The 26,637-nt window shown below is 32.6% G+C and overlaps 3 protein-coding genes across 5 annotated transcripts in view; 1 reads left to right on the top strand and 2 right to left on the bottom strand.

The window, feature by feature from the left end:
• Positions 1 to 26,637, bottom strand: part of LOC139512134 (uncharacterized) — a 41,774-nt gene that overhangs the window by 2,134 nt on the left and 13,003 nt on the right. Inside the window, exons 2-3 of one of the 3 annotated variants that reach the window (XM_071299534.1) lie at positions 24,984 to 25,078; positions 1,918 to 2,799 (exon numbers count right to left, since the gene is read on the bottom strand). In XM_071299534.1, the coding sequence (XP_071155635.1) occupies positions 1,918 to 2,799; positions 24,984 to 25,029 (928 nt within the window). In that variant the 5' untranslated portion in view covers positions 25,030 to 25,078. The remainder of the gene's footprint in view (positions 1 to 1,917; positions 2,800 to 24,983; positions 25,079 to 26,637) is intronic. The other 2 variants (XM_071299536.1, XM_071299535.1) reach the window with 2 other exon arrangements.
• On the top strand, positions 6,365 to 8,872 carry LOC139512122 (uncharacterized). Its single transcript, XM_071299515.1, has 2 exons — positions 6,365 to 6,981; positions 7,602 to 8,872. Exons 1-2 carry the CDS (start codon positions 6,461 to 6,463, stop codon positions 8,731 to 8,733), a joined length of 1,653 nt encoding a protein of 550 aa, XP_071155616.1. The 5' UTR covers positions 6,365 to 6,460; the 3' UTR covers positions 8,734 to 8,872.
• LOC139512121 (uncharacterized) lies at positions 8,806 to 12,730 on the bottom strand. Its single transcript, XM_071299514.1, has 4 exons — positions 12,185 to 12,730; positions 11,781 to 11,854; positions 10,927 to 11,048; positions 8,806 to 10,386 (listed from the first exon to the last, which is right to left on the bottom strand). Exons 1-4 carry the CDS (start codon positions 12,544 to 12,546, stop codon positions 9,286 to 9,288), a joined length of 1,659 nt encoding a protein of 552 aa, XP_071155615.1. The 5' UTR covers positions 12,547 to 12,730; the 3' UTR covers positions 8,806 to 9,285.

Here is a 26,637-nt window from a genome sequence, read left to right as displayed (position 1 = left end):
AAACATATTATCTATCTTGTCGTCTATGTATCTTACACAATACTTACGTATCATAGAACATTAATGGTATGATTTTTTAGACGAACCTCTCTCCTACATCATATCTCATACATGTAATGAAGGATTGAAATAAATTCATAAAACAAATTTACAGCAAAAAATGTTATTGTTGGCATTTGTTTTCTGCATAGACAAATGGAAGTAGGATCTTAATACTAAGTATTGAAGACTTGGTCACTTTGATAGGCCACGAGTCAAAATACCACATGTGAAGATAGTCGGTAAGATAAATTCGTTACACGGTGTGCTAGTGACCAAATACGATATATATGGGGTCAGTATATTCCATATGGGGATTCGAACTTCATATGGAATTTACTGACCCCATATATATCGTATTAGGTCACTTACATACTATGTAACTAATAATATATATGTCGTGTACAAGTTGCGATTTTGTACAGGTTATAACATGTACAACAATATTGTACATGTTATAACTTGTATGATGCAAAAATACAAGTTATAACATGTACAAAAGTACCTCATACATGTTATAACCTATACAAAATATTGCTTAAAAATGGTTTTAACTTGTACAAGATCGACAATGAAGGATATGTTTCTGTTATCGCAACAGATGTTATTGACATCAATAATATTTTCATAACATTTTTATTATTCCTTCATGTCAGTGTGTTTTGTCCTTTTTTGATACAGTTAATGTCCAGGGGTCGGTATTACGAAGCATTCCTAAGACTTGTCATAAGATACATGTATATCTTAAGACATGTCTTATGATTCTCTTATGACTATCTATGGGAATATCTTTATTTGATGAATTGTAAATGTGAGTGTCCACTTTGAAGGCAATAGTAAAATATTTTCATTCTAGTTGACACTAAAAGACATAAGAGGATAGCCAGGACAGATGTGTCTACAAATAAAATTGGGAATGGAAATGGGGTATGTGTCTAAAAGTTAACAACCCGCCCAAAGAGCAGACAACATCCAAAGGTCACAAATACATGCTTTCAAAGAAGGGGATATATATTTAAAACATAAAAATGACATTCGCCTAATGAAATAATCTTATATTTTATAACAAAAATTGAGTTGTAAATTTACATAAGTCATGCTGAAGGCCAAAAAAGTTGAAGAGTAGATCCAAAGATATTTATAATGAAACGTGGTGCAATGAAAACTAGTTCACCTCTCTCTTGATTTTACAGAGTAAGCATATAAGACATTGTTTTAGTCTTTGCATGCTATAAAACGAAAGGGATGAGTATTACCCAATATTATTAGGCATCGTTCTTAAAATTTTGGGAAGAATTTAGTTACATGTACTAGTATCTAATGTAATTGTCATTGAGGAAATGCAAGCTTTTAGTAAATAGTGTCACACTTATTTAAGCCATGATGGACTACATAAAACACTCAATCACATGAAAACACATTTTGCCAACATAAGTCATGAAACATATATTTCTGTAACTATGTGATCATTGTCCTCTACAGAAAGAGACACGTTATAGCCTATTTATTGTTGTTGTTCTTTATGCATTGGTGAATTTAAATGTGTATTTTACTTCATTAAGATTTATCTTAAATTTTGTACAAGTTAGAACCATTTTTAAGCAATATTTTGTACAGGTTATAACATGTATGAGGTACATTTGTACATGTTATAACTTGTATTTTTGCATTATACAAGTTATAATATGTACAATATTTTTGTACATGTTATAACCTGTACAAAAACGCAACCTGTACACGACATATACACACAACCAACAGATTACATTTTATTTCATGGAAACATGATATGTCCTTTATCACAATTAGACAGTATGTGCAAGGTAAAATAAAATGAGCAACTTATAACACTGAATATTGTTTACCATTGATACATACTTGTTGGCTTCACATATTTTGTAGCGTAATCGCAGCATTGGTTTGAGGATGCATTTGTAGAGGACTCTGTATTTGAACCATCAGTTTCTAGGTCAGTATTATCATGATTATAAAAGTGTTTTGTTGCGGCCAGTCCATTGCATTGGCATGTTTTTGTCTGCTTTGAACAATCTAATGCTGCAATCGACTTCTCTATTTGTGAAATGCTTTGACGATTTTTGAATTTTTGTAAAAGGACTGGGGATAATTTCTCGACAAGATACGAGTAACGGGTGCCGTGTAATTTTCTCTCTCTGTCTTCCCTTTCGTTGATTCTGTTGTTAAGCAAAGCTTGGACACAAGAAACGAATTGTTTATTGGATGGATAATATTTTATTTCTTTGAGCGTATTCAACCCAAATGGGATTTTAAATTTTAACTGTGGTCTTTGAGCAGTCACTACAGGTATCACACACCACTTCTTTTCGTCGTTATCTATTGTTTCAATAAAACAAGATTGACTTTTTAGTTTGCACCAGCTGTCACTCACAAAGACTGAAGAAAGGTAAATAAAACAAAAAGTACATCGTTCAAAGGTTTCTTCTAAGGTATCTAGCTCACCACCAGCTAACGAAATAAGCTCTTCTCCATTAGACAACACTGCTTGAATTTGGCGTCCATTGCTTAATTTTATATTAGACAGGTCTGTCCGAAATTTATTAACTTCTTTATAATCATCGTCGTGGTACAAAATAAAAATATCAAAGCAACCAACTTTCAAATCTGGTGATAAATGTTCAAAATATTCAAAAACGAACTCTCTCTGTCCATCATAACACAGGTCTTTATATTTTACCTTTTCTGAAAGAACAACTGGTTTAATATCGTTTCCATATGCGACATCTGCAATGAGTATTTAAAAGAGATAAAACATTTCAATATCTATGCAATATCATTTATTATTTCTTTGCAGCATGTGTGACAATTATAAGAAGAAATGTGTACTATAACGGCACACAACAGACACTTTTGAAGTATTCAAAGCATATTTGACTGGTGAACCAAATTAAGTCACCAAACATTTAAAAATGATAGCATTCTAATAAGTATATTTTCTAAAATTGTAAAACAAATGCAAAATACTAGATGGAGTGAATCTGCTTAAAGAGTGGAGTGTCAACTGAGAATTGAACACTTCTAAATACGGACCCTGTGTTATACCGCTGTGGCACCGTTAAAGTCCACAATTCCTCTAAAGTCCACAACACCGCTAAAGTCCACAACAATTTTACGCTAAAGTCCACAACGCCGTTAAAGTCCACAAACTTTCCGCTAAAGTCCACAAAATGACCTCCGCTAAAGTCCACAAGAAAACACCGTTAAAGTCCACAATAACAAGTTCCGCTAAAGTCCACAAAAAAGCACCGTTAAAGTCCAAACGTTTTTTTTATTATCAAAAGATCAATTTTCTGTTTCTTACACCTGATATTATAGATTTAATTAAAAGCATGGTCTTTTGTTCTTAGAAAGTATATCTTGTCAGCATAAATTAATATTTTTTATGAATGAAAAGATTATAGTATTTTCTTTATCGCCAAAATTTGATCTTTGTGTTGCGATTTTTTATCAATCAAACAGACAACATTTCGGAAAAGTTATCTAGCTATTATACTCTTTTTATTCTTTAGTAAACATTTGTTCATCCACAAGAAACTCCAACATAGCATTCTCTTTATGTATATGCTGGAGACATAATTTAGAGCCTATATTTGACATTTAAATTTCCTTTGCAAATATCTATAAACCATAAGTAAGATGTCCATTCGGTGTCTGTTAGGCTCCACAGCAGCCAAAACGGTCCGTATAAATCTCAAAAATATACTTTGAACCATCATGTTCTTGTTTGAAAGCAACATAATGATAAAGAATACCACACATTCGTGTATTTTGTGGTGCTCAGCAGATTTACATCACTCATTGGTTTGCATGTTTGTTTTGTTTTCAAAAAGAAAAAGAAATTTGTTTCAGAATGAAAGATGTATTGAATAAATTATACGCGGATGTGGTTCTGTATTGTGTATTATCCATGATGAGTACATTTTTTTCAACAATGCTACATGTATATATGTTCCAGACAATATGAGTATTTGAACCGTACGGGTACGGTCTGGACCATATAAGTATACCTGAACGTATGCTTCTACCGTATAAGTATACTCGTACGGTTTAGTACGAGCTCGACCATACATGTGCATTTGTCGAATTTATCAAGAGTCAGAACATGAAATAAACACTTTAACCAAATACAAAAGTGACGCTACATTTTTTAGTATGAAATTGAGTTCAAATGCTAAAATTGCAATTGAAGTTACTGGAAGTACATACATGTATATTTTGGAAGATAAGTTTTTAGAACATTTAGGAACGTTTAACTTACTTCAAAAACCGTCGGTAAAATATAATGGTCAGAAGTATTTGTCACCTACAATTTGTTGTAATATATATCATGAAAATCTACGGTTTTTTTTATAACAAATATTTAGGGACTAAATCATGTAAGATTTTAATCAAAATTAGTACCAATAGAAGCAGAACTCTCATAGGTTTATTTGTTTATTTGGTAATATATCTATTTTGAAGCGTTAATTATCAATTTCTGATGATTTAACACAAACTTTTTATTTTATCCGAAAATTTGATTTGAAACATGAGAAAAACAAAACTAACCGAAGAAAAATATGACCAAGTTTTAATAAACAAATATATATTCAGAAAATTCTGCGCCTTTCAACATTGGTTTGTGAAAATCCAACCGTAAATGCCGTCAAATGTAAACATTTTGCATTCACTTGCCGATGTATTTGTTTGTTGAGAAATCCAGAACTAATAAAAAATATGCGTCTATGAGCATTGGAGCGTGTGGATATAGAATAAAGGCAGGGTGTGAATATAGAATAAAGGCGGTAGGAACGTCCATCTCGCATTGAGCCCTAACACCAACAATTGTTGAACTATCATATAGCCATATAGATTGATAAAATGTACGTCACATCAAAGTTCACGGGATCGCTTTCAGAGTTAATTTCTTTTCTTTATTTTCTTTTAAAGATACTTTTTTAGTATTTTGAAAAGGCTTCATGGAAGACTAGTATGAAGTTTTAAGCTGAAACTTTTTCGAATTATAGAATATCAAAGAACGTTTCTGTTCTTTTCAATACAATTTTATTGGTTACTGAAGAACAGATTTAGCGTTTTGTGAGTTTATACTTATATTAATTTTGTGAGTAATTTTACATGTGATTAAAACACTTTACCAAGATAAACAACTAGTGTATGTATATTTTTAAGGCCCATTTATGGGCATCGGTTTTCCCGTTTGAATGGTTTTACACTTGTAAATTTTGGGGACCTTTATAGCTTGCTGTTAAGTCATGGTGAGCCAAGGGTCCGTGTTGAAGGCTGTACCTTGACCTATAATGGTTTACATTTATAAATTTTAACTGGGATGGAGAGTTGTCTCGTTGGCACTCATACATTTGTACCACATCTTCCTATATCGATCAAATTAGTTTTATTGTGACATTTTGGTAGACACCAATTCAACGCATCGATATCCGATACTAATCGATAAAAATATATTTAAAGCTTAAAATATTTTCTTTTTTATTTAGAATTTATCATATTGGCTCATTTTTCCGTTCTGAAAATCATAACATATTATTTTTTGTTGTTTTCTATAACGAACACCGAAATTAAAAACGTCAAACGTTGGTTAAACTTTTTCCGACAGGAGACCTTTGGGAATTCATAAACTTAGTATTTTTTTGTTTATGATATACAGGATTGTTGCCTGAATGAATGCCGTTCAAATGTTAAAGATTAGAAGGCACCTTAGCTTTGTACATTAATTATGTCAAAAAGTGATTATATGAAAAGAATAGGGAAAAAAAGTACTTGTAGAATGCAGTAATAATAACTAATACGCAACGTTAGATATTGCTACTACCACGAAATATAGCGTCAAGTAAATATTTGACGGGGACATTTTCATAGAAATGATGAAATAAAAGTATTTCAAATTATACATGAAAATAAAGATTGATTATTAAATTTTCACATTATGACAGAGAAAGAATAGAAATATAATATTCATAGGTTTAGGAAGACACAGATTATCCGAAAAACGTTTACTTAGCGTTGTCTCATGTAACAAACTGGAAACATAAAACTCGAACAATTCGCGAAATGTTCACGCAATATATCGCGCGCAACTCTTCGAAATTTTGCTTGAACATTCTATGACGTGATATATTTCAGTATTGGTTTACATTGCTGTCTCCATTTAAAATTTTAATAATTTTTTTCAAAAGAATATAATGTACGGAAATGTCCCATCGGAAATTTAATTTGGAAACTTAAAACATTTCAGTTAAAAAACTATTTTTTTGACAGATAATTCATTAAATACGTAAGATTCAGATTACCGAACGTCAAGAACTCTTTTGTACATGAAGGTACGTAAGTCGTGTGACGTCGGGGCAACTATTTGTTTACATTGACGACAATGGACTCTGATTTTAAGAATAAAAACGTCCCGGAAATCAAACAGTTCTTGAAAAACAGAGGTGTTAAAACAACGGGTTATAAAAAGAGTAAATTAGTTGAACTAGCTGAAGAAGCGGAATTACAAAAGATTCCCGCCTTTGAACCCGATAATTACATATTCGCAAATAAAATACGGCGAACTGTAGATGGTGTCGAGTTGCCGCATCCCAAGACTGTTATTGATTGGTCTGATGATTTAAATACAATTCCAATAATTGAAGCGTTTGATGTTAATCATTATTTAAAAAACATTTGTAACTGGACAAATGAACGTTTGAAAGGCTATAAAAATGACAACAGTTACCGTCTTCATTCTAATGGACATATCCGTGATGTTAGGCAGTCAAAATTTCACAGCGATATACACTATGTAAAAGCAGCATGTGTACCAGAAGAGAGACAGTCTGCTGACCCGTACGAAGTTTGGATAGTGGTCCTATTTGATGGGTCAATACATTCAGCAGAATGTACATGTGTGGCGTAAGTTCTTACATGAATAATCCGAGTCCGAGGGTGTGGGTGCCGATGGGGTTTACAGAATAGAGAATAATGGGGTGTTAAAATATAAAGAATAACGCAAGAAAATAATGAATAGATTGGTTAAAAAGTATGTTGAAAACAGAAAAGAATAATAATATCAAGAATACAGTTATCAAGTACATGTAATTGTAGAATTCTGATTAGCCATATCTGTTTAAGACAAAAATGAAAGTATAATGAGCGAGAAAAATAAAATAAAGATTAAAAAAGATGAATAATCCCATCAAGAATTGCCAAAAAAATGTGTATTTTTATTATGTCATCTGTTTTTGATTTTTAACCTACATGGAATACCATATTATCAGTTCACTCCAAATTACTGTAAAGGGCACATAAAATTAATTTCCATTTTTTTCTCTCTCAGAATTATCACCTTCAAAAAAGAGATGCAAACAAGCGGGGATAGTCAATGTTGATTTTTCAGAGACAAAAGATGTTTTTTTTCAAGCAACTTTTTGTTTTTATTTTTTAAATATAGGGAAACATTATTTTTTGAAAATGTTTAATCCCTCGAGCACTTCTAAAAAATGAATACTTCAGTGTATATAATTATTTTACAGTGGTGATGGAACATGTAAGCACGTGGCAGCACTCCTGTTCGGGATGCAAAGATTTTGTCAGGATTTGTCCGATAGATCGGTTATTTCTGTTACTGACAAGGCTGCTAAATGGGTTAACCCAGTCAGAACATCAGCTCCAGTAAAAATAACCTCTTTAGACCTGAGGAGTGAGCCTACAGGACAACCACCAATCAAACCAACAAGTGACCATTATAGGCCTTCTTGTCATAACATGACACCACATGCTGTAGAAAAAGAAATGCTTCGGTTAATAAAATCAGAAAACTTACCAGCATGCGCAGCATATGTTCTGTCAGATAGCTCTGGTTCGGAGTATGATTTTGAGTGTTTGCCTGTCAACATACTAGATCTAGCAACACAATTTAATAATGATGATTCGCCAGATGATTCACTTGAATCTTTTATTGAGCACATACATAGAAATATCCCTGATAATTATTTCACTGATATATTCGAAAAGACTGTCAGTCAGAGTGATAGTGATTTGTGGTTTTATCAGAGACATGGCAGAATAACAGCTTCCATTTTATATAGTTGTCTTCATTTTTCAGGAAGAAACCCTGATGGCCATCTAGTCAAACTCATTTTAGGTCTTACAAACAGTGTTAATTCAGACTTGCCTGCTTTAAGACATGGAAAAAAATTTGAACATGTTGCTAGAGAGTCTTATCTTCATGACAAAAAAAATTTGCATGATAATTTAGAATGTAAATTATCTGGGTTTGTAATTGACAACAACAGTCCTTACTTAGGTTGCTCTCCTGATGGGTTATTAGAGTGTAAATGCTGTGGACAAGGTTGTTTGGAAATAAAATGTCCATATAAATTTTCAGAAGAAACACCAATCAATGCTGCTTGTTTAGACAGAACAAACTTTCACATAGAAAATGATACTCCACTTATGAAGAGAAATGACACATCTCCGTATTACTGTCAAATTCAATGTCAGCTTGCAGTTACTAAACGAAAATGGTGTGATTTTGTATTATTTACTTTTAAAGGTGTACATCATGAGAGAATACCATTTGATGAACAATTTTGGTCTAATGTTTTTCCAAAACTTGCATCATTCTACAGTTCATATGTTCTACCAAAAATTCTGCTAGTATAGAGTCAGAATTACACATGTACCAGTTGAATACTTTGTTTGAAGTTCATTACAATTCACAATATAAAACAGTGATAAAGTTTGGTTATATAATTTAATTTGATTAAACATAACTAAAATAAACAATATTAAACATAATAAATATCATCTTTTATGTTAAGACAACTTATGATATATGTCGCTTTCATTATTTAAAACATTATCAGCTGATAATGTAAATAGTCTCTATTCTTCTAAATTTAGAAAAGACAACTCTTTCAAATGGGAGATAACCTACTATTGTGCATAGACGTGTACATCTGTTAGTTTTGTAATTTTGAATACATGATAAAGCCATATGTCCACTACTTATCGGTTTTTGAAAGAAAATTTTAGAACAGAATAATTCTCTTATTTAAGCTGTTGATTTTTTTTAATCAAGGAATATAATTTTTAGTATTAACATGAATCATAAAAGAAAAAAAGAAACACTAGATAAAAAATTGCCAATCATTGCTCCTTTAATTAATATATATGTCAAATAAATTTCAAATGATTTATTAAACAAAACAAGTTTTATAACTTTTGAACTAATGGTTTCATCAGGTTACAAAAAAATCCTGCAACCTTAAGAGCCTGATTAGCAACAGAAAGTGAATTTATTGGCATAACACCACTTAAGAATTTATAAGATTTCAGTCTCTGGATTGATCTTTCTACATGTATTCTCAAAGAGGCTATGGATTTTGATTCCTTAATCTCCTTTGCCGTAAGACATCGTCCTTTTCCATGTTTACATGGTCTGGTAAATGGTGGCATATTTAAGGTGGCACCTTTTGATAATAATAAGTCTTTGATTAAAAAACCTCTGTCAGCCATTACATGATCCCCCTTTTCAATCAGATCAATGAATCCACTTCTTTCAGTAATGCTCCTATCAGAAATGTTACCAGTCCATAAGTCAGATATAAACGAAAAAGCTCCATTTGGTGTTATACCTACAAGCGTTTTAAAAGTGTTCTTTGACTTGTAATTTGACCACGTTTTTGACTGTGCTGTTGGGTTTCTTGGTCTCTGCACATAAAATTCAGTAGCATCGATGATTACACGAGTGTTAGGATATTTTCTACGAAATGATAGAGGCATATGTTTTTTAATCTTTTCCTTAGATGGCCATTTAATAAGTGGTCCTAAACATTGTGCCATTAAAGATATCCAAGTCGTGAAAACCCTGCTAATTGTTGACTGTGAAACACCAAACAAAAGAGACAACACATATGTGTTTAGTCCTAGCCTCAACCTCAAAAGAGTTATAACAAATTCTTCAAAAAAAGTCAACTTCCTTGAAGCACCAGGTTTTTTCTTATTATTTACTTGCCATCTTTTACCGTCACTTGAGTCGGGACCCATCCAGTATTTCATTTTTGAAGCATGTCCTTCTAATAATTTAAAAATTCCAAAAAGCATTGAAATACTTGGCAGTCCAAGAAAACATTTAACATTACTATTTGATTTAGTCAACTTTTCAACGAGTTTGTCCTTTAGCAGTTCATCTGTATTATTAAACTTCTCATTTAAAACTTTATTTTCCTCTTTGGTAGCATGTAGTTCAACTTGTAGCAATTTAACTTGCTTCCGTAGCTGGTTATTATCTGTCTCATATCTTTGACATTTTTGCTGTGAAAAAAAGTAATAATTATAAATACATAAATCAATGCAAACAATTTATGAAATTGTTTTTGTATTTTTTGTTTACTTAAGTCAAGTTGGTAACAATAAAACAATACAGTTGTATGATTGATTGATTTTTGGTTGCTTAACATTCAGTGGCAAATATTTCATGCATGTTCAGAATGAAATTTATACAGTTATATGGTATAATGACTAAAAAAAAACATTTACATGTAATACTATATTTCAACATGTTCAAGTTGGATTACAAATTTTAAAAGTAAATATATATTTAGTAAAATGTTTGAATAGATCATATTTAATATTGATGTATTAATTTGAATATAAAAGCACCTTGCTTCTTACATTATATAATTTTTGATGTATGAACTGCCATCTAATAAATTAAAACGAATCAATTTTTGATTGAAATACATATTATTTCTATAGTTCATAAGATTAAAAAATATCTTTTACATGGCTTTTGACTCTTATATCCAATGGAGGAATTTTCAATATCAGATAAAATCCCAATTAATTTCGTACCTCTAAGGTGTTGCTATTTTCAATTAACATTACACATTTTTCCTCAATGGAGACATCTTCACTAACTTCAGTGCTAGTGCAATAAGTGTGGTCCAAACTTGGCTTTTCAATGTAGGAAATTACTGAAAGTAAGTAAATATGTACTATTTAAATTAGAATTATTTGACTACAATCAGTCAGGATCATAGACTGTTTGATTTAAAAGAATTAAACGTACGAAATGTGCATGTAATTTAGAAAGTTGAAGTACAAAAATGTAGGTAATCATTTTATAAATGGGAACTAGAACCATATGTTTAAGAGCCATAACTCTCAGAACACATATCTTTTCTACTGGACCTTTAAGACTGTCCACCAGTATACCAGTTGATGGTGTACATGTAGTGTGCAGACAAAATTAATCTGAGACTCATATTTATCTTTGCAAAATACTTTTTAAATTTTGTTTTTGAAGTTTAGTTTATTTTGTGATAAAATAATATTGGCAATAATTTTATCTTGAAATTGTGAAGATAAATTGTTTAAAATTTAATATATGACTTTTATATTTGTATTTTAATTAGAATTATATTATAATTGTTATTAAGCATTGTTTACTAATTGATTTTATGTGGTCATTGACTGATTAATCACAATTGTTATTGTTAAATTAAATTATGAAAACCATCCATGCATTTTAACTATAAATATATATATATATGCCTATCAGAACATGCAGTCATACAATAGACTGACCCCTATGTTCCTTGGTTCAGTTACATGTACATGTAGCTCCCTCTGATTTAACAGTACCATGGTGGCACACTGACTGTTTAGTCATGACATCATTTTTTATTAGTTTTACTTAAAATTACCTGGAATATCTGGTATGTATTTCTTTTGTCTTGGTACTTTTGGCAGTTGTGAAACTGTAACAATGTTTGCTGGTCTGTAAAATATATTAAAAAAAATAAATATATATCTTCATGTGCATACAGTCCAATATTTAAAAAACACTGTTCGTAAACATGAAAACTTTTTTTTAAGTTGTCAAAGCTTATTATCTTGGAGCCTCGTAGACATAAGACGGGTAATTTCCGCCTCTTATAAACAGATAAAAGGGACAAACATCTGTTTTCTACCCCCCCCCCCCCCCCCAACACACACACACACACACAATTTTCTTTTACTGTTTCATCATAATAGGCAAACAAGACAAAAATATATTGAAGAATGAAAAAGGAAGAGGACACTAATTTCAACTATTTGTTACACTTACTGTGTTGTCAATATCAATTGTTCAATGGGACGTAAGGTACTGTTCTTGGTGTCTCTTGGTGTTCCAGTTTTGTAGTTGTTGTAGGCAAATAGGGTTGGGACTGCATTTTCCTTCGTAGGTCTTCCTTCAATAAAATGACGGGAGCAAAGTGCATGCCAGTGACAATTTGGGTCGGGATTAAACCCTTCCCTTCTTATCTGAGACAACCAGAGCTTCCTTAGTTTAGGATTCTTTATGACTGAAGGAAGTACATGAAAGTCGACGATACATCCATTTAAAATCATATCAGGATACTTTACAGCATTATGTTTCTTTCGTGAATCGTTGGAGCAACCCTCCGCTATGCAGTGAAAATTCACCATGCTTCTTTTCGAAGCTTTACCGCTCAAAAACTATCATAATAATTTTACATGACGTACATTTTATACATGTGTTTTGACACAAAACATGCCCATAATAACGCAAAATCTCGCAGTAAACGTTATCACTAGGGCGAGACTAACGGTAACCTCAAATACGGAACGGATAATCTGAATCTTACGTATTGTAAGCACGATCGTGTTGTACTAAGTGTAAGCTCCAAAAATACGAATTAAAAAATAAATAGACCTACATATTCAATTCAAAACAATAGATTTGTAGTGTCTTGCGGAAATGTCCGAGTTAAACTTTCATGTCTTCGGAAAACTTTTACGGCCAAAAAACAGAGATTTGATTTCGTGAAGATTATTTTTCGGCTTTGATAACTATACCAATAAAAAGTACTTTTAAAGTTGAAGTTAGTACACTAAATTGTATTAAGATTACAGGATTATCTTAAAAAAATACGGATTAATGAAAATGTCTTGCAAGTTTGTCCGTTATCCATATTTGACGTCGCCACAAGCGTAATATGCTAGGGACGGCATGAACTGCATTCGCGTGTTCCTTCCCCCACTAAATATAAATGTCCTGCTTTCAACAAAACGAAATGATGCACATATTACAAAAATACACATACATAAGACGACCAAAAAGTAAGAAAACTTCAGTATCATAACTATAAGCTATTTTACTAGTATATCATTGCTTGAATGAATTCAAACTCGGGTTGAATATATAATGCCACAATATTCCTCCAAAAGCACATAATTACTAGCAGTAACATTTAATATCCTATGTTAATTATAAAATCATATTCGATTGGAATCTCACGGCATTTATACTTGTGTGTTATAATTTGCATTTACCCAAAAAAGACAGCAGGAAGAATTTGATATATTTAGATAATCCGCGTTTCTAATTTAACGTACGAATTTACAAACTTTTTAAAATGATGTCCAAATTGGCTATCATCATCATAATACAGAGATCAAAGTTAATGGAAAAAAAATCATATACAGATACTGTCCTTTTTTCATGTATCAAACTGATAAAAAAAAAATACTACCGAGAAGAAAGGCCCATGCTTTGTATTGTACGAATGGGGTAAAAATAACGAATAATACATTTTTTTACAATAAAAAAAATGGTGTGGACTTTAACGGTGCTTTTTTGTGGACTTTAGCGGAACTTGTTATTGTGGACTTTAACGGTGTTTTCTTGTGGACTTTAGCGGAGGTCATTTTGTGGACTTTAGCGGAAAGTTTGTGGACTTTAACGGCGTTGTGGACTTTAGCGTAAAATTGTTGTGGACTTTAGCGGTGTTGTGGACTTTAGAGGAATTGTGGACTTTAACGGTGCCACATACCGCCATCGAGGAAGTCGATCTGTTTGACATTAATTTGTAATGAGGACAACTGCGAGAGAAGTTTGATTTAAGAGAGCAAATGAAGTCTAATAAATTTACAAGAATCACTTAAAAGTAAAATATTCTTAGTTACGAAAATTTGAAAAAGGGGCGATTGTTTTAAATTTTATTGTTAAGAATTTTAGACTGAAAGTGTAAAAAAATCTTTATGATATGTTTAGGTTACTTGTAAGAATACATATATACTTAGTTTTTAACTCTACACCTCTACATTAATTATGTCAGTCTATTATCAGTAACGAATATGATATGTACAATTTCTTCATTCTGATACTAGATACTGATGCGTGTTGACATTTTGTAAGTTTATATTATACACAAGGGGAATTCAAAATGTCATTGTCTGAATTATGAAGTATCTGTCTTTGGACATTTGAAAAGAAAATTGAAATGGTACCAATAATATTCAATCAACTTTATACATTAAAATAAAACTTTAGTTAGGGAAAAATCATTTTAATCATTATACCCCAGTCCCACTAGGCCACGATCGCACTACGATCTGTGAAAAAAATGCAAATTTTGATGATCGTAGTACGATCGTGTAGATCGCAGTAAGGTCGTATCACGGTCGTGGTGAGGTTGTCGTGATCGTGACGAGCGTGGCAAACTTTGAACATTTTCAAAACAATCGTGGTGCGGTCGTGGTGAAATCAGGTCGTAGTAGAAGCGTAGTGAGAGCGCACTAAGATCGTAGTAAGATCGCAAAGGTCGCTGTACCATCGTAGTGAGAGCGTAGCGAAAGCATGATTCTATTCGGAGAAACTGCGCTACGATCTCATTGCGATGTTATTAAGACCTCATTACGACCATCACGTTCTCACTGCGACCCAACTACGCTTCCACTACGACTATACCACGCTGTTCACGACCATAGTACGATTCTAGCACGCCCTTGTCGTCCTCATCACACTCTTCTTACGACCTGACTACGCTCATACTACGACCATCATTCTCATTGTCATTTTCCCATAAAATATATTAATTCTCTCCAGGTTTTGTTTGTCTGTATGTAATTGGGACTTCTTACCCATTTTCTCTAACGGCTCAACCATGATTCTTGTTTTCATATAGAATAGACCGTTGGTTTTCCCGTTTGAATGGTTTTACTGTAGTAATTTTTGGGGCCTTTTATATCTTGCTGTTCGGTGTAAGCCAAGGCTCCGTGTTGAAGGCCCTATCTTGGCCTATAATTGTTACTTTTAAAAATTGTTACTTGGATTGAGAGTTGTCTCATTGGCACTCATACCATATTCTTATATCTATTGACACATCTGTTTCATATCTGCTATCGTTCACTAAAATATCGTCATTTCAGCTTTATTGACCAGCATTAGATTATTGTTGTTCAATATTGGGAAACTGTAATAACTTTCTATTAGATAGTTTACTAAAACTGCAAAAAAGGGCAGCAAGAATAATTTTAGACGAACATGATTACACCAAACCTTCAAGAGAATTATTTCACGAATGTAACATTGTGCCAATCACACAAAGAATACTTTATCACAAATCATTACTAATGTATAAGGCAAAACATGGCTTAGCTCCAGAATATATGTCCAGTCTTATTGTATCAGCTTCTGCAAACCAAAAATATAATACGAGATTTTCATCCTCAGATAATTTTATTTTTCCAAAACCAAATACAGAGTTGTATAAGTCTAGTTTCTCGTACAATGGACCAAAAGTGTGGAATGCTCTTCCTAATTCAATAAAAAAAAATCAAATACAGTATCCGAATTTAAACATAAATACAAATCTATGTACTTTTAACATTACCATCATATATTTACTGTAATGCCATATCATAATTGTTTATTGTATTTTAAATTGTACATAATCTTTATTTACCATTATTATTGATGCATTGTTTATTTGTTATGTAATTATTATTGTATTAAGAGAGCCTTATTGAAAATTGGTGTAATCCAAATGAGTTACTCTCTCTAAATAAAGATATTATTATTATTATTATTATTATTAGCAATAGGTTGTAATTTAGGTCGGATTGGTCGGTCCGACATCTCTACTTGATCAAGATTCGTTACTATCAGAGCTCCATCTGCCTCTACATCTACCCTAACACCACGCCCACGTGTTCTAGTAAATACTGGTGGCATGACTGTATTTTTTTTTCTCGAGAAATCTACGTATTAATCAGAAATAGAACTGAAGGAATGATACTTTATTGATATGGAACACGATGTTGACGATATTGCTGAGAGCGTAGTAAGATCGCGGTTTGAACGTAACTTGTAATCGTGGTAAGAACGTGCTATAATCGCAGTAGAAACGTGTTAAGATCGTGTTGCAATCGGATAACTCGTGGTATGGTCGAAGTGAGAACGTGATGAGCGTAGAAAGATCTTGACAAGCGTAGTAAGGTCGCAGAATAAGCGCGGTGAGAACGTGTTATAATCGTAGCGGGATCGTTGTAGAAGCGTAATGAGGACGTAGTAGCATCGTGAAAGCAACGAAAATTTACATTTTCATGCCGCTCATACCGCGACCTCACCACGATCTGAATTAAATTTAGATCGCGGTGAGCGTGGTACGATCGTGGTCTAGTGGGACTGGGGCTTAAGTCATAAACTATTGGTGTTAAGTGTTAAGCCCTAGTCCCACTAGACCACGATCGCACCACGCTCACCGCGATCTAAATTAAATTCAGATCGTGGTGAGGTCGCGGTATGAGCGGCATGAAAATGTAAATTTTCGTTGCTTTCACGATGCTACTACGTCCTCATTACGCTTCTACAACGATCCCGCTACGATTATAACACGTTCTCACCGCGTTTATTCTGCGACCTTACTACGCTTATCAAGATCTTTTTACGCTCATCACGTTCTCACTACGACCATACCACGAGTTATCCGATTGCAACACGATCTTACCACGCTTCTACTGCGATTATAGCACGTTCTTACCACGATTACACTACGTTCAAACCGCGATCTTACTACGCTCTCAGCAATAACGTCAACATCGTGTTCCATATCAATACAGTATCATTCCTTCAGTTCTATTTCAAATTAATACGTAGATTTCCCGAGAAAAAAAATACAATCAAGCCACCAAAATTTACTAGAACAGGTGGGCGTGGTGTTAGGGTTGGTGTAGATGTAGATGGAGCTCTGATAGTAACGAATCTTGATCAAGTAGAGATGTCGGACCGACCAATCCGACCTAAATTACAACCTATTGCTGGTCCATAAAGCTGAAATGACGATATTTTAGTGAACGAAAGCAGATATGAAACAGATATGTCAATAGATATAGGAAGATGTGGTATAAGTGCCAATGAGACAAATCTCAATCCAAGTAACAATTTTTGAAAGTAACAATTATAGGCCAAGATACGGCCTTCAACACGGAGCCTTGGCTTACACCGAACAGCAAGATATAAAAGGCCCCAAAAATTACTAGTGTAAAACCATTCAAACGGGAAAACCAACGGTCTAATCTATATGAAAACAAGAAGCATGGTTGAGCCTTTAGAGAAAATGGTCAAGAAGTCCCAATTACATACAGACAGACAAAACCTGGAGAGAATTAATATATTTTATTGGAAAATGACAATGAGAATAATGGTCGTAGTATGAACGTAGTCAGGTCGTGAGAAGAGCGTGATGAGGACGGCAAGGCCGTGCTAGAATTGTACTATGGTCGTGAACAGCGTGGTATAGTCGTAGTGGAAGCGTAGTTGGGTCGCGGTGAGAACGTGATGATCGTAGTGAGGTCGGAATAACGTCGCAATGAGATCGTAGCGCAGTTTCTCCGAATAGAATCACACTTTCGCTACGCTCTCACTACGATGGTACAGGGACCTTTGCGATCTTACTACGATCTTAGTGCGCTCTCACTACGCTTCTAATACGACCTGATTTGGCCACGACCGCACCACGATTGTTTTGAACATGTTAAAAGTTGGCCACGCTCATCACGATCTTGAAGACCTCACCACGACCGTGATACGACCTTACTGCGATCTACACGATCGTACTACGATCATCAAAATTTGCATTTTTTTCACAGATCGTAGTGCGATCGCGGCCTAGTGGGACTGGGGTATTAAGGGATATATAAGACAGGTGCACACGATACGATTTCTGTCAAGTTAATAGTTACTGAAATATCTAAAACAAAACATATTCGTATAGCAAATGAACCAATGATTCATTGATTGACGATTGCTTAACCCCCCTCCCCCTAATCAGCGTATCAATCAAAAAATTATGTTATGTTAAATCACTTCCCCAAAAGTGGAAAGCTGAACACTAGTGGTTTCAATATTAAATAACCAATTTCAGTCTAGGTTTCTTCACAACATATTTGTTGTTTGAACAGTCAGTAAAATCATTTTAGTTTGAAAATGTCCCATAACCTTCCTGCAGTATTAGTATATTTATCATACGAACTTATGTAATCCACTAGGCTTGTATAGCAACCCTTACTCAAATCGACGGTCAGTGACTCATATTCTACCTTGTATTAAGGACATTTTATTAAGGAAAAACTCATTTAACAGCAGCATTAGAAAATATACCACAATACGCGCTTACGAAAACATTAAAACTGATCACAGGGTAGAGTCATACTTGAAAATATTTTGTCAAGACAAGAACGATCTGTGATAGCCTGTATGCAACACGGGTCGTTACTTTTAAAGACTTAGAAGAATAGATTTTGAAATGCGCCACTAACCTAAATAAAGTTTTGCATACTATTTTTTCATCTTCCAAGGATAATAATTCGATCTTTCACCTTTAGAAACACATTTATTTTAGTTTGTTCCTTTAAAGGTCCAAGTTTAACAATTTCCCGCCAGGATTCTAAAAGCCTTAAACTACTACGTTTTGTGTCCGTCGTATACATTCATAAATAATCTTGGACCTCTCTGAAACTACTTAGGAAATTCCAACAAATTTAGAGAAAATGATGCTCAGGTTTCCAAGTTATAAAAAATCTTCTTCTTGTCAACAAAGTTGATGCAGTTAGAAGTGTCAACTGACTCGTTACAGGAGCTATTTCAATTGAAAGATAATTTTTAACGATTTCGGTTTTGGCCAAAAAAAAATAATAAATAAAGCGACTGTTAAAACAACAAAACTGTTAACAAAAAACTGTTCAGCAAGAAAACGTCTACACATTAGTCACTAAGACCGAAATTGTCAATTGATATCTAATAGAAATTATTGTCCATTAAAGGTGAATTTTGCCTGTTTTCAGCTAACCTGGCACAACTGATTCTAAATGATGGCTGATGATGATTTATCCTTAGAGACCGTTCAAACCTTTTTTGTGGCATAGGACCGGTGTAATTTAACATAGGAAATGCACTTTTTTATATCAAATTTTCTATTGGACCTGGTTTATTTCAAACTTAGATGTGCATCGGACCTTGACTTTTTTATTTGTGATGGCTAATGTTGACATTTTGTAAGTTTATGTAATGCATAAGGGGAATTATAAAACACATGGCATTGGCTGAATTGTGAAGTTTCTGTCTGCGGACTTTTAAAAAGAAAATTGAAATAGTAACAATAATTTTTAATCAACTTCATACAATGAAATAAAACTTGAAAAGGAAACATTATCCCAACTAAGTCATATACTATTGGGCGTTAAGTGACATACAAGGTAGATGCCTACAATACCATTTTGTAAGATTTTAGGAGAAAGACGCTAACGGTTACTGAAAGTTTTTAAACAAAACCTCTTTTTATTGCAAATGAACAAATGATTCATTGATTAACGATTGCTTATCCCCAAAGTGATCTCGCAAAAACACCTACCAGCGAATCAAGCAATAGATTATGTTATGTTAAATAACTACACCAATAGTGGAAAGTCAAAAACTAGTGGTTTCAATATTGAATAAACGAGTTCAGTCTAGGTTTCTTCACAACAATTCGTTGTTTGAACAGCCAGTGTATTCATTCTAGTTTTAAAATGTCCCTTAACCTTCCTGCAGTATTATAATAATAATAATAATAATAATAATAAATTCTTTATTTAAAGAGGGTAACTCAATTAGAAAAATTCTAATTTTCATTGAGGCCCTCAAACAAAATACATGCATACAGTTAACATTGATACATTAAATTACAATATATATTACTAGTATATACAACAATTCAATCACTAAAATATACAAAGGGTAATAAATGACAATATTTGATATAGTTTTGTTAGAGAAAAACAAATTATTTGACTTGCATATAATTTTCAAGAAAATGATTATAACTATGTTTCTTGAATAATTCCACATTAGGACATTTTTTTATTTCGAGTGGTAAATTATTCCATACTTTGGTTGCAGAGTAATGAAAAGATTTTTTATAAAAATTTGTATTTGGCCTTGGAACAAAAAGATCATTATTAGAGACAGATCGTAGGTTGTGGCGTTGCACATCATCAATATTTAGAATTGCTAAGTAATCAGGTGTTAGCCCATTTACAATTTTATACATTAAAATTGATTGTTGGTATTTTATTCTTTTGGTAAAAGATAGCCATTTTAAAGAAGAAAACATGAAATTAGATGGAATAGAAATATCGCATTCCAGTATAATTCTTGCTACTCTTTTTTGAAGTTTTATGATTCTATCTGAATCTTTTTGTAATAAATTTCCCCAAACTGAACTACAATAGTCTATATATGGTAGAATATATGCATTATAAAATAGTTGCCTTGTGTGTATTGGCAAATATACTTTAATTTTATATAAAAGTGATACTTTAGAAGAGATTATTTTACATACACGATCAACATGATCTTCCCAGCTTAAATTTTCATCAATGTCAATTCCAAGTAATTTGAAAGAATGGACATTCTCAATACATGTTTCGTTGACGGTAATGCATAATTCTGATAGTTGTTTAAGTTTTGGTTTTGAACCCAATTTCATACACTTAGTTTTTTGTGCATTGATTTTCATACTGTTATTGTTACACCAAGATTGTATAGCATTTAAATCATTTTGCAATATGCTGTTTATTTTTTCAATGTTTTTATCATGAAAATGCAATGTTGAATCATCAGCATATAAATCCATATTGGATTGTTTAACATGAAGTGGTAAATCATTTATATATATTAAAAATAACAGCGGACCTAAAATAGAACCTTGAGGCACTCCATACTTTACAAACGATTTATCAGATTTAATGTTAGCGTATTGGACTTCTTGTTGTCTGTCAGACAAATATGATTTTATCCAATCTATTATATGTTTTCCAATATGATAAAATTTTAACTTTTCTAAAAGTATGGCATGGTTAATAAGGTCAAAAGCCTTACTGAAATCTAAAAACACTGTACCAACTATTTCTCCATTATCTAAATATTTTAACCATTCGTCAATTAGTTTAGTTAGCGCTGTTTGGCAGGAATGACCTTGTCTGAAACCTGACTGGGCGATATGTAACAATTTATTATTGTTTAGGAATTCATATAACTGTGTACATACATGTCTTTCGAAAATTTTAGATATGGTATTCAAAATAGAAATTGGACGATAGTTAGAGGGAATATCTCTTGGTCCTCCTTTATGTATAGCAGTTACTCTTGCAAGTTTTAATTTTTGCGGAAAACGATTTGAAGTTATACTTTTGTTTATTAAAAAAGTTAATGATGGGGATATTATTTCTGCACTTAGCTTTAAAAATTTGGGACCAATTCATTCTAAACCTGCGGATTTATTAATATTAAGATGTTTTAGTTGAGAACACACCTCTCCAACGGAAATGAGTTTTAAATGAAAATTTTCAGTTTTCTTTAATTTTTCACTAGTAAAATTTTGTAGCATAGAAAAATCCATATCTGAAGTATTATTTCCAATAAGTTTTTCAGCTACGGATGAAAAATGAACATTAAGAGTATTTACAATATCTTGGTTGTTATAAACCGTTTGATTTTCATACTGCATTTTAGGTGGGAAAATATTATCTTCTTTTGGATTTAACTCTTTAATATGATTCCAAAGTTCTTTACTATTTTTGGAACTAGTTATGGCGTTTTGGTAATATTCCTTTTTTGCATTAAATATTAACGACGTTGTTTTATTACGCCACTTTTTAAAGTTTTTATTAGTATATTTATCATACGAACTTCGAATGCGTGTTACTTTATTGATACCCATCAAGTTGTACTTAGTATTGTGACACCTTATAACTTATCCACTGTACTTTAGATTAAGTTGGCTCTGGTTTTTTTATGTGTCCTTTTCGGTAATTAAACTTTTTCGGTTCTTAAAAATACTTGGCGTTCAAATATTCAACTTTGAGCTTCTCTGATGAATGTCCATCCAGAAAAGCGCTTCGAACGCATTAAATTTATGCAGTCATTTTCATTGTTTACAATTGTTGGCTAGAATTTAAAATAGATCATGGTATACATTCTTGGCTTCTAACAGAAATACTTTTAAATCGAACTACGAATTACTTTCGGCAACTGTACTTTACAGGTTGAAGACAGACTTACAACTTACAACGACATGGCAAACGATTCTAAACTGTCTACAAAACACAACATAGCAAGTGTCTCCTTCTATGAATGAATCACTCGACACGCGCATCTAGACTCAGTTAGGGAAAACGACACAATCGATTAATTAACAACTCATACACTGTTCTTTTATTTTCATACCTATGACCGCGACAATATTAAGTTTGACGGAGACACGTAGTTACACGTATCAGTCAATCAATTCGCGAGCATGACCGTAAAATTTGTGTAGTGTCCATTTTAGTAGTTTACCCTGATGAAACACTTCCCACTCTTTGAATTGCTCATAATTTTAAGACATGCGTGCTTAAGGTTTCAAATTAACCAAGAAAAACGCGCCTTACTATATATGGGACAGAGGAATTGTCAGAAGATTAAGATTGTTTGTGACCTTACACACGATATCTGCGATTTCTACTTTGCAGGTAAATCACTGTTTCATTAAAATATGAAAGCGATCTTGATAAACTCATCATAGATGCAAGGATTTAATTTTTAATTTGTGCCAGACGCACGTTTCGCCTACAAAAGACTCATCAGTGACGCTCGAATAAAAAAAAAGTAAAAAAGGCAAAATAAAGTTAAAATAGAGCATGATGAAGTTTTTATACTATTAAAGATTGTGTTTTGTTGTAGATCTTTAATAGTTTTGTAATTTGAGAATTCACATCTGATTGCCACCCACTTATTGAATATAGTTCAGCATAATCATTTTAAAGTCTTCTTTTACTTTAAAAAGAAAGGAAGGTAGGTTTTAGAAACACATATTTTAAGGATTTTTTGTAAATATTTGATATTCATATTAAGATCTTTCTTTTTATGCTAGTAGAATTGGTGTAAATTTTTTTGTATAAGACACCTTTTTTCAGGTGTATGGCTTTTTTGAATATTGTGTGAATTATATTTAATTTTACATATAATTGTTTGCTTGGTACACACGTAAATGGGCGTTTTTCAATAAAAACGTACTTTCTTGTCCCAGCCACTTTAAAAATAATGTTTTTGATCTTTGCAAGTAATTTTTTGTACAGTCAGTACATTGAATTAGATATAACATTTTTAAGCAAAGAAACAGTTTATTTTTTAGAGGAATTGATAAGATATTGATTCCTGAATGGTCCAAAACAACCAAAATGGCATGTCCCTAGACCGCCTGTTCAACATTCATACTCTCAAATATCGTAAAAAAATGTAGAAATAAATATTAATTTTACTTAATATAAGTTCTTTAATAATTCAAAAGTATGTTTAGAGCCAACATATTTTAATAAACAGCTTTTAACATAGGATTTTTTATTTTAGAAGGTGTGTCCCTAACACAATATCCACTACGAAACGAAGTCATTAAAACTTGCTTATAAACAGTTTTATAAAATCAATGTAATTTTTTGTTTGCAAGAGATATAAACATTAGGGTCTTACAAAAGAAGTGATGCTTTTATAACGGCAATTAAATTGTTGGTAAGAAAAATTGAGCACATCAAATGGACCAGAGTGATACAGTATTTTTGTAAATGTCCACTACGAAACGGGTCAAATCTCCTTCAGTAACTGGTTTTAAAATTATGAAAAAAATATCAGTGAACAGCTTAATAACGCTTAGATGAATACAGTCAGTCTTGTTACTATTGCAATATTGGTGTTGTGAGAAAAAAAAATAAAACATGTGAATACGTCCCCTACGAAACGGTCCCCTACGAAACAAGTTTGGGAGAAAAACGTTTCGTAGTGGACACTACCACTACCATGCAGTCTTTTTACTCTTTTTTCAATTATATTCGTGCAAAGCAAATAACAAAGGTTAGTTTCATGTAATTTTTATTATGTTTTTATTAACATAGAATAGGGTTGATGTCAACTACGAAACTTTTTGTTCACTACGAAACGGTTTTGTCAACTACGAAACGGTTTTGTCAACTACGAAACGCATCAAAATGTCCACTACGTAACATGAGTTGTACCTTCATATGTGAAGTACTGTCTAATCTTTATCGATAAAAAATGGTTCTCCAATTCAGAAAAAAATTAGATTTTTCTAGTATATCAAGTAAACAAACTGGAATGTCTATAGGAAACATTTAAAATTGCAAAAATATGTGTGTTAAGAAGCAGTTTCGTAGGGGACAAAAGTCCACTACGAAACAGTACACAAATTATGAAAATAATATCATTTTAAAGAGTATTTAAGATTGCACTTTTTGTTTACAAACAGGTCTATAATAGAGGTATTCAAAATAACTCTTGAAAATAAATTTTAGACTAGTTGATTTTCCATTTTTTTTAGGTCTGAAAGGTACGCTTTTATTGAAAAACGCCCAAATACGTTTGTCCGAGAAATATATGTGTTGGAGTTAAACGAAAATAGCAATGTCTGACAACCAACGATAATCAGTAAAATACCCAAGCAGTCCTTTCTATATTATTCTAAATATACCTCTTATGTAAAACCGTATTATGACAATAAAATCGTATACTTATATCATGGAAAAAATGCTACCTTCATACGGCACAGCATCTTGCTCAATGTCGGTGTCCTCAGACATACTTTAAGCCTGTATCTTTGGCAGTCATTACATTCATGAATCTTTATATCTGAAAAGGAGTATAGGTATTGACTTATTTGCTTTTTGAAATAACTCTTTTTATACAGTAAATCTTCCATGACAAAGTTCTACTATATGCCTACGTTTTGGAGAGGAAGCCAATTCATCTTAAAATTTCGGGGCAGATAGATATTGACTTGATAAACAAATTAACCCTGTCAGATTTTCTCTAAATGCTTTGGTTTCAAAGTTATAAGCCAAAATCTACATTTTACCTCTATGTTCTATTTTTAGCCATGGTGGCCATCTTGATTCGTTGGCTTGGTCACCGCACACATTTTTAAAGTAAATACCATAATAATGATTATGGATAAATTTAGTTAAATTTGACCCAGTAGTGTCAGAAGAGAAGATTTTAGTAAAAGATTACAAAAATGTACGAAAAAGTGGTAAAAAATTACTATAAAGGGCAATAACTCCTTAAGGGGTCAACTGAACATTTTTGTCATGTTGACTTATTTGTAGATCTTACTTTGCTGAACAATATTGCTGTTTACAGTTTATCTCTATCTATAATAATATTCAAGATGATAAACCAAAAACGGTAAAATTTGCTTAAAATTACCAATTCAGGGGCAGCAACCCAACAACGGGTTGTCCGATTCTTCTGAAAATTTCAGGGCAGATAGATCTTGACCTGATAAACAATGATGTCAGATTTGCTCTAAATGCTTTGGTTTCAGAGTTATAAGCCAAAAACTACATTTTAACCCTATTGTCTATTTTTAGCCATAGCGGCCATCTTGGTTGGTTGGCCGGGTCCCCGGACACATTTTTTAAACTAGATACCCTAATGATGATTGTGGCCAAGCTTGGTTAAATTTGGCTAAGTAGTTTCAGAGGAGAAGATTTTTGTAAAGTTAACGACGTCGACGGACGACGACGACGACGACGACGGACGCCAAGTGTTGAGAAAAGCTCACTTGGCCCTTTGGGTCAGGTGAGCTAAAAATGAACAATATTCATTTGATAACGGTAAATTGGTGAAAAATACACTGGCTATCAACCAATCAAAACCCAGGATTCTTACATAAGGTGTAATTATAACATAATGTACGTCCTATCAATTAACTTATCATGTTATCTTTGTTTTCTATTTATGCATCATGTTTATAATGTTGTTTTACTATTGTATATATATGTAAATAATTATTCTCGTTTACCTGTTTACTGTAGTTTACCTGTTTACCTACAGGTTTACATTTGTTACACACGATCGACTTTATGTTGCTGATTTACCTTGTATGAGTGTATTATGATATCAAGTGACCACTCAGTTCTACTATAATTACATCCCAGCTCCTTTGTTCTAACAGGGGTGATCTGAGCCGGATCACTCTACCAGATCACCCCAGTTTGAGTTTCTTTGTTATGCATGCTTTCCTTTGTTCTGTAACATTTTGGCGGGAATGTCAAATCCACCATAAAACTTAATTATACGGAAAAGACTATCTTTCAAAATTGACGTAGAAAAAAATCCAGTGTAAATGCTGGGACTCGAGCTGAAGACCTTTAGCATATCTAGCCACGACACCTACCACTATACAC

Source organism: Mytilus edulis, chromosome 2 (genome assembly GCF_963676685.1).
Source record: "Mytilus edulis chromosome 2, xbMytEdul2.2, whole genome shotgun sequence".
Classification (NCBI taxonomy): Eukaryota; Metazoa; Mollusca; class Bivalvia; order Mytilida; family Mytilidae; genus Mytilus; species Mytilus edulis.
The sequence above is the reverse complement of the archived record's forward strand: the minus strand, read 5'-3'. Positions and strand labels throughout refer to the sequence as shown.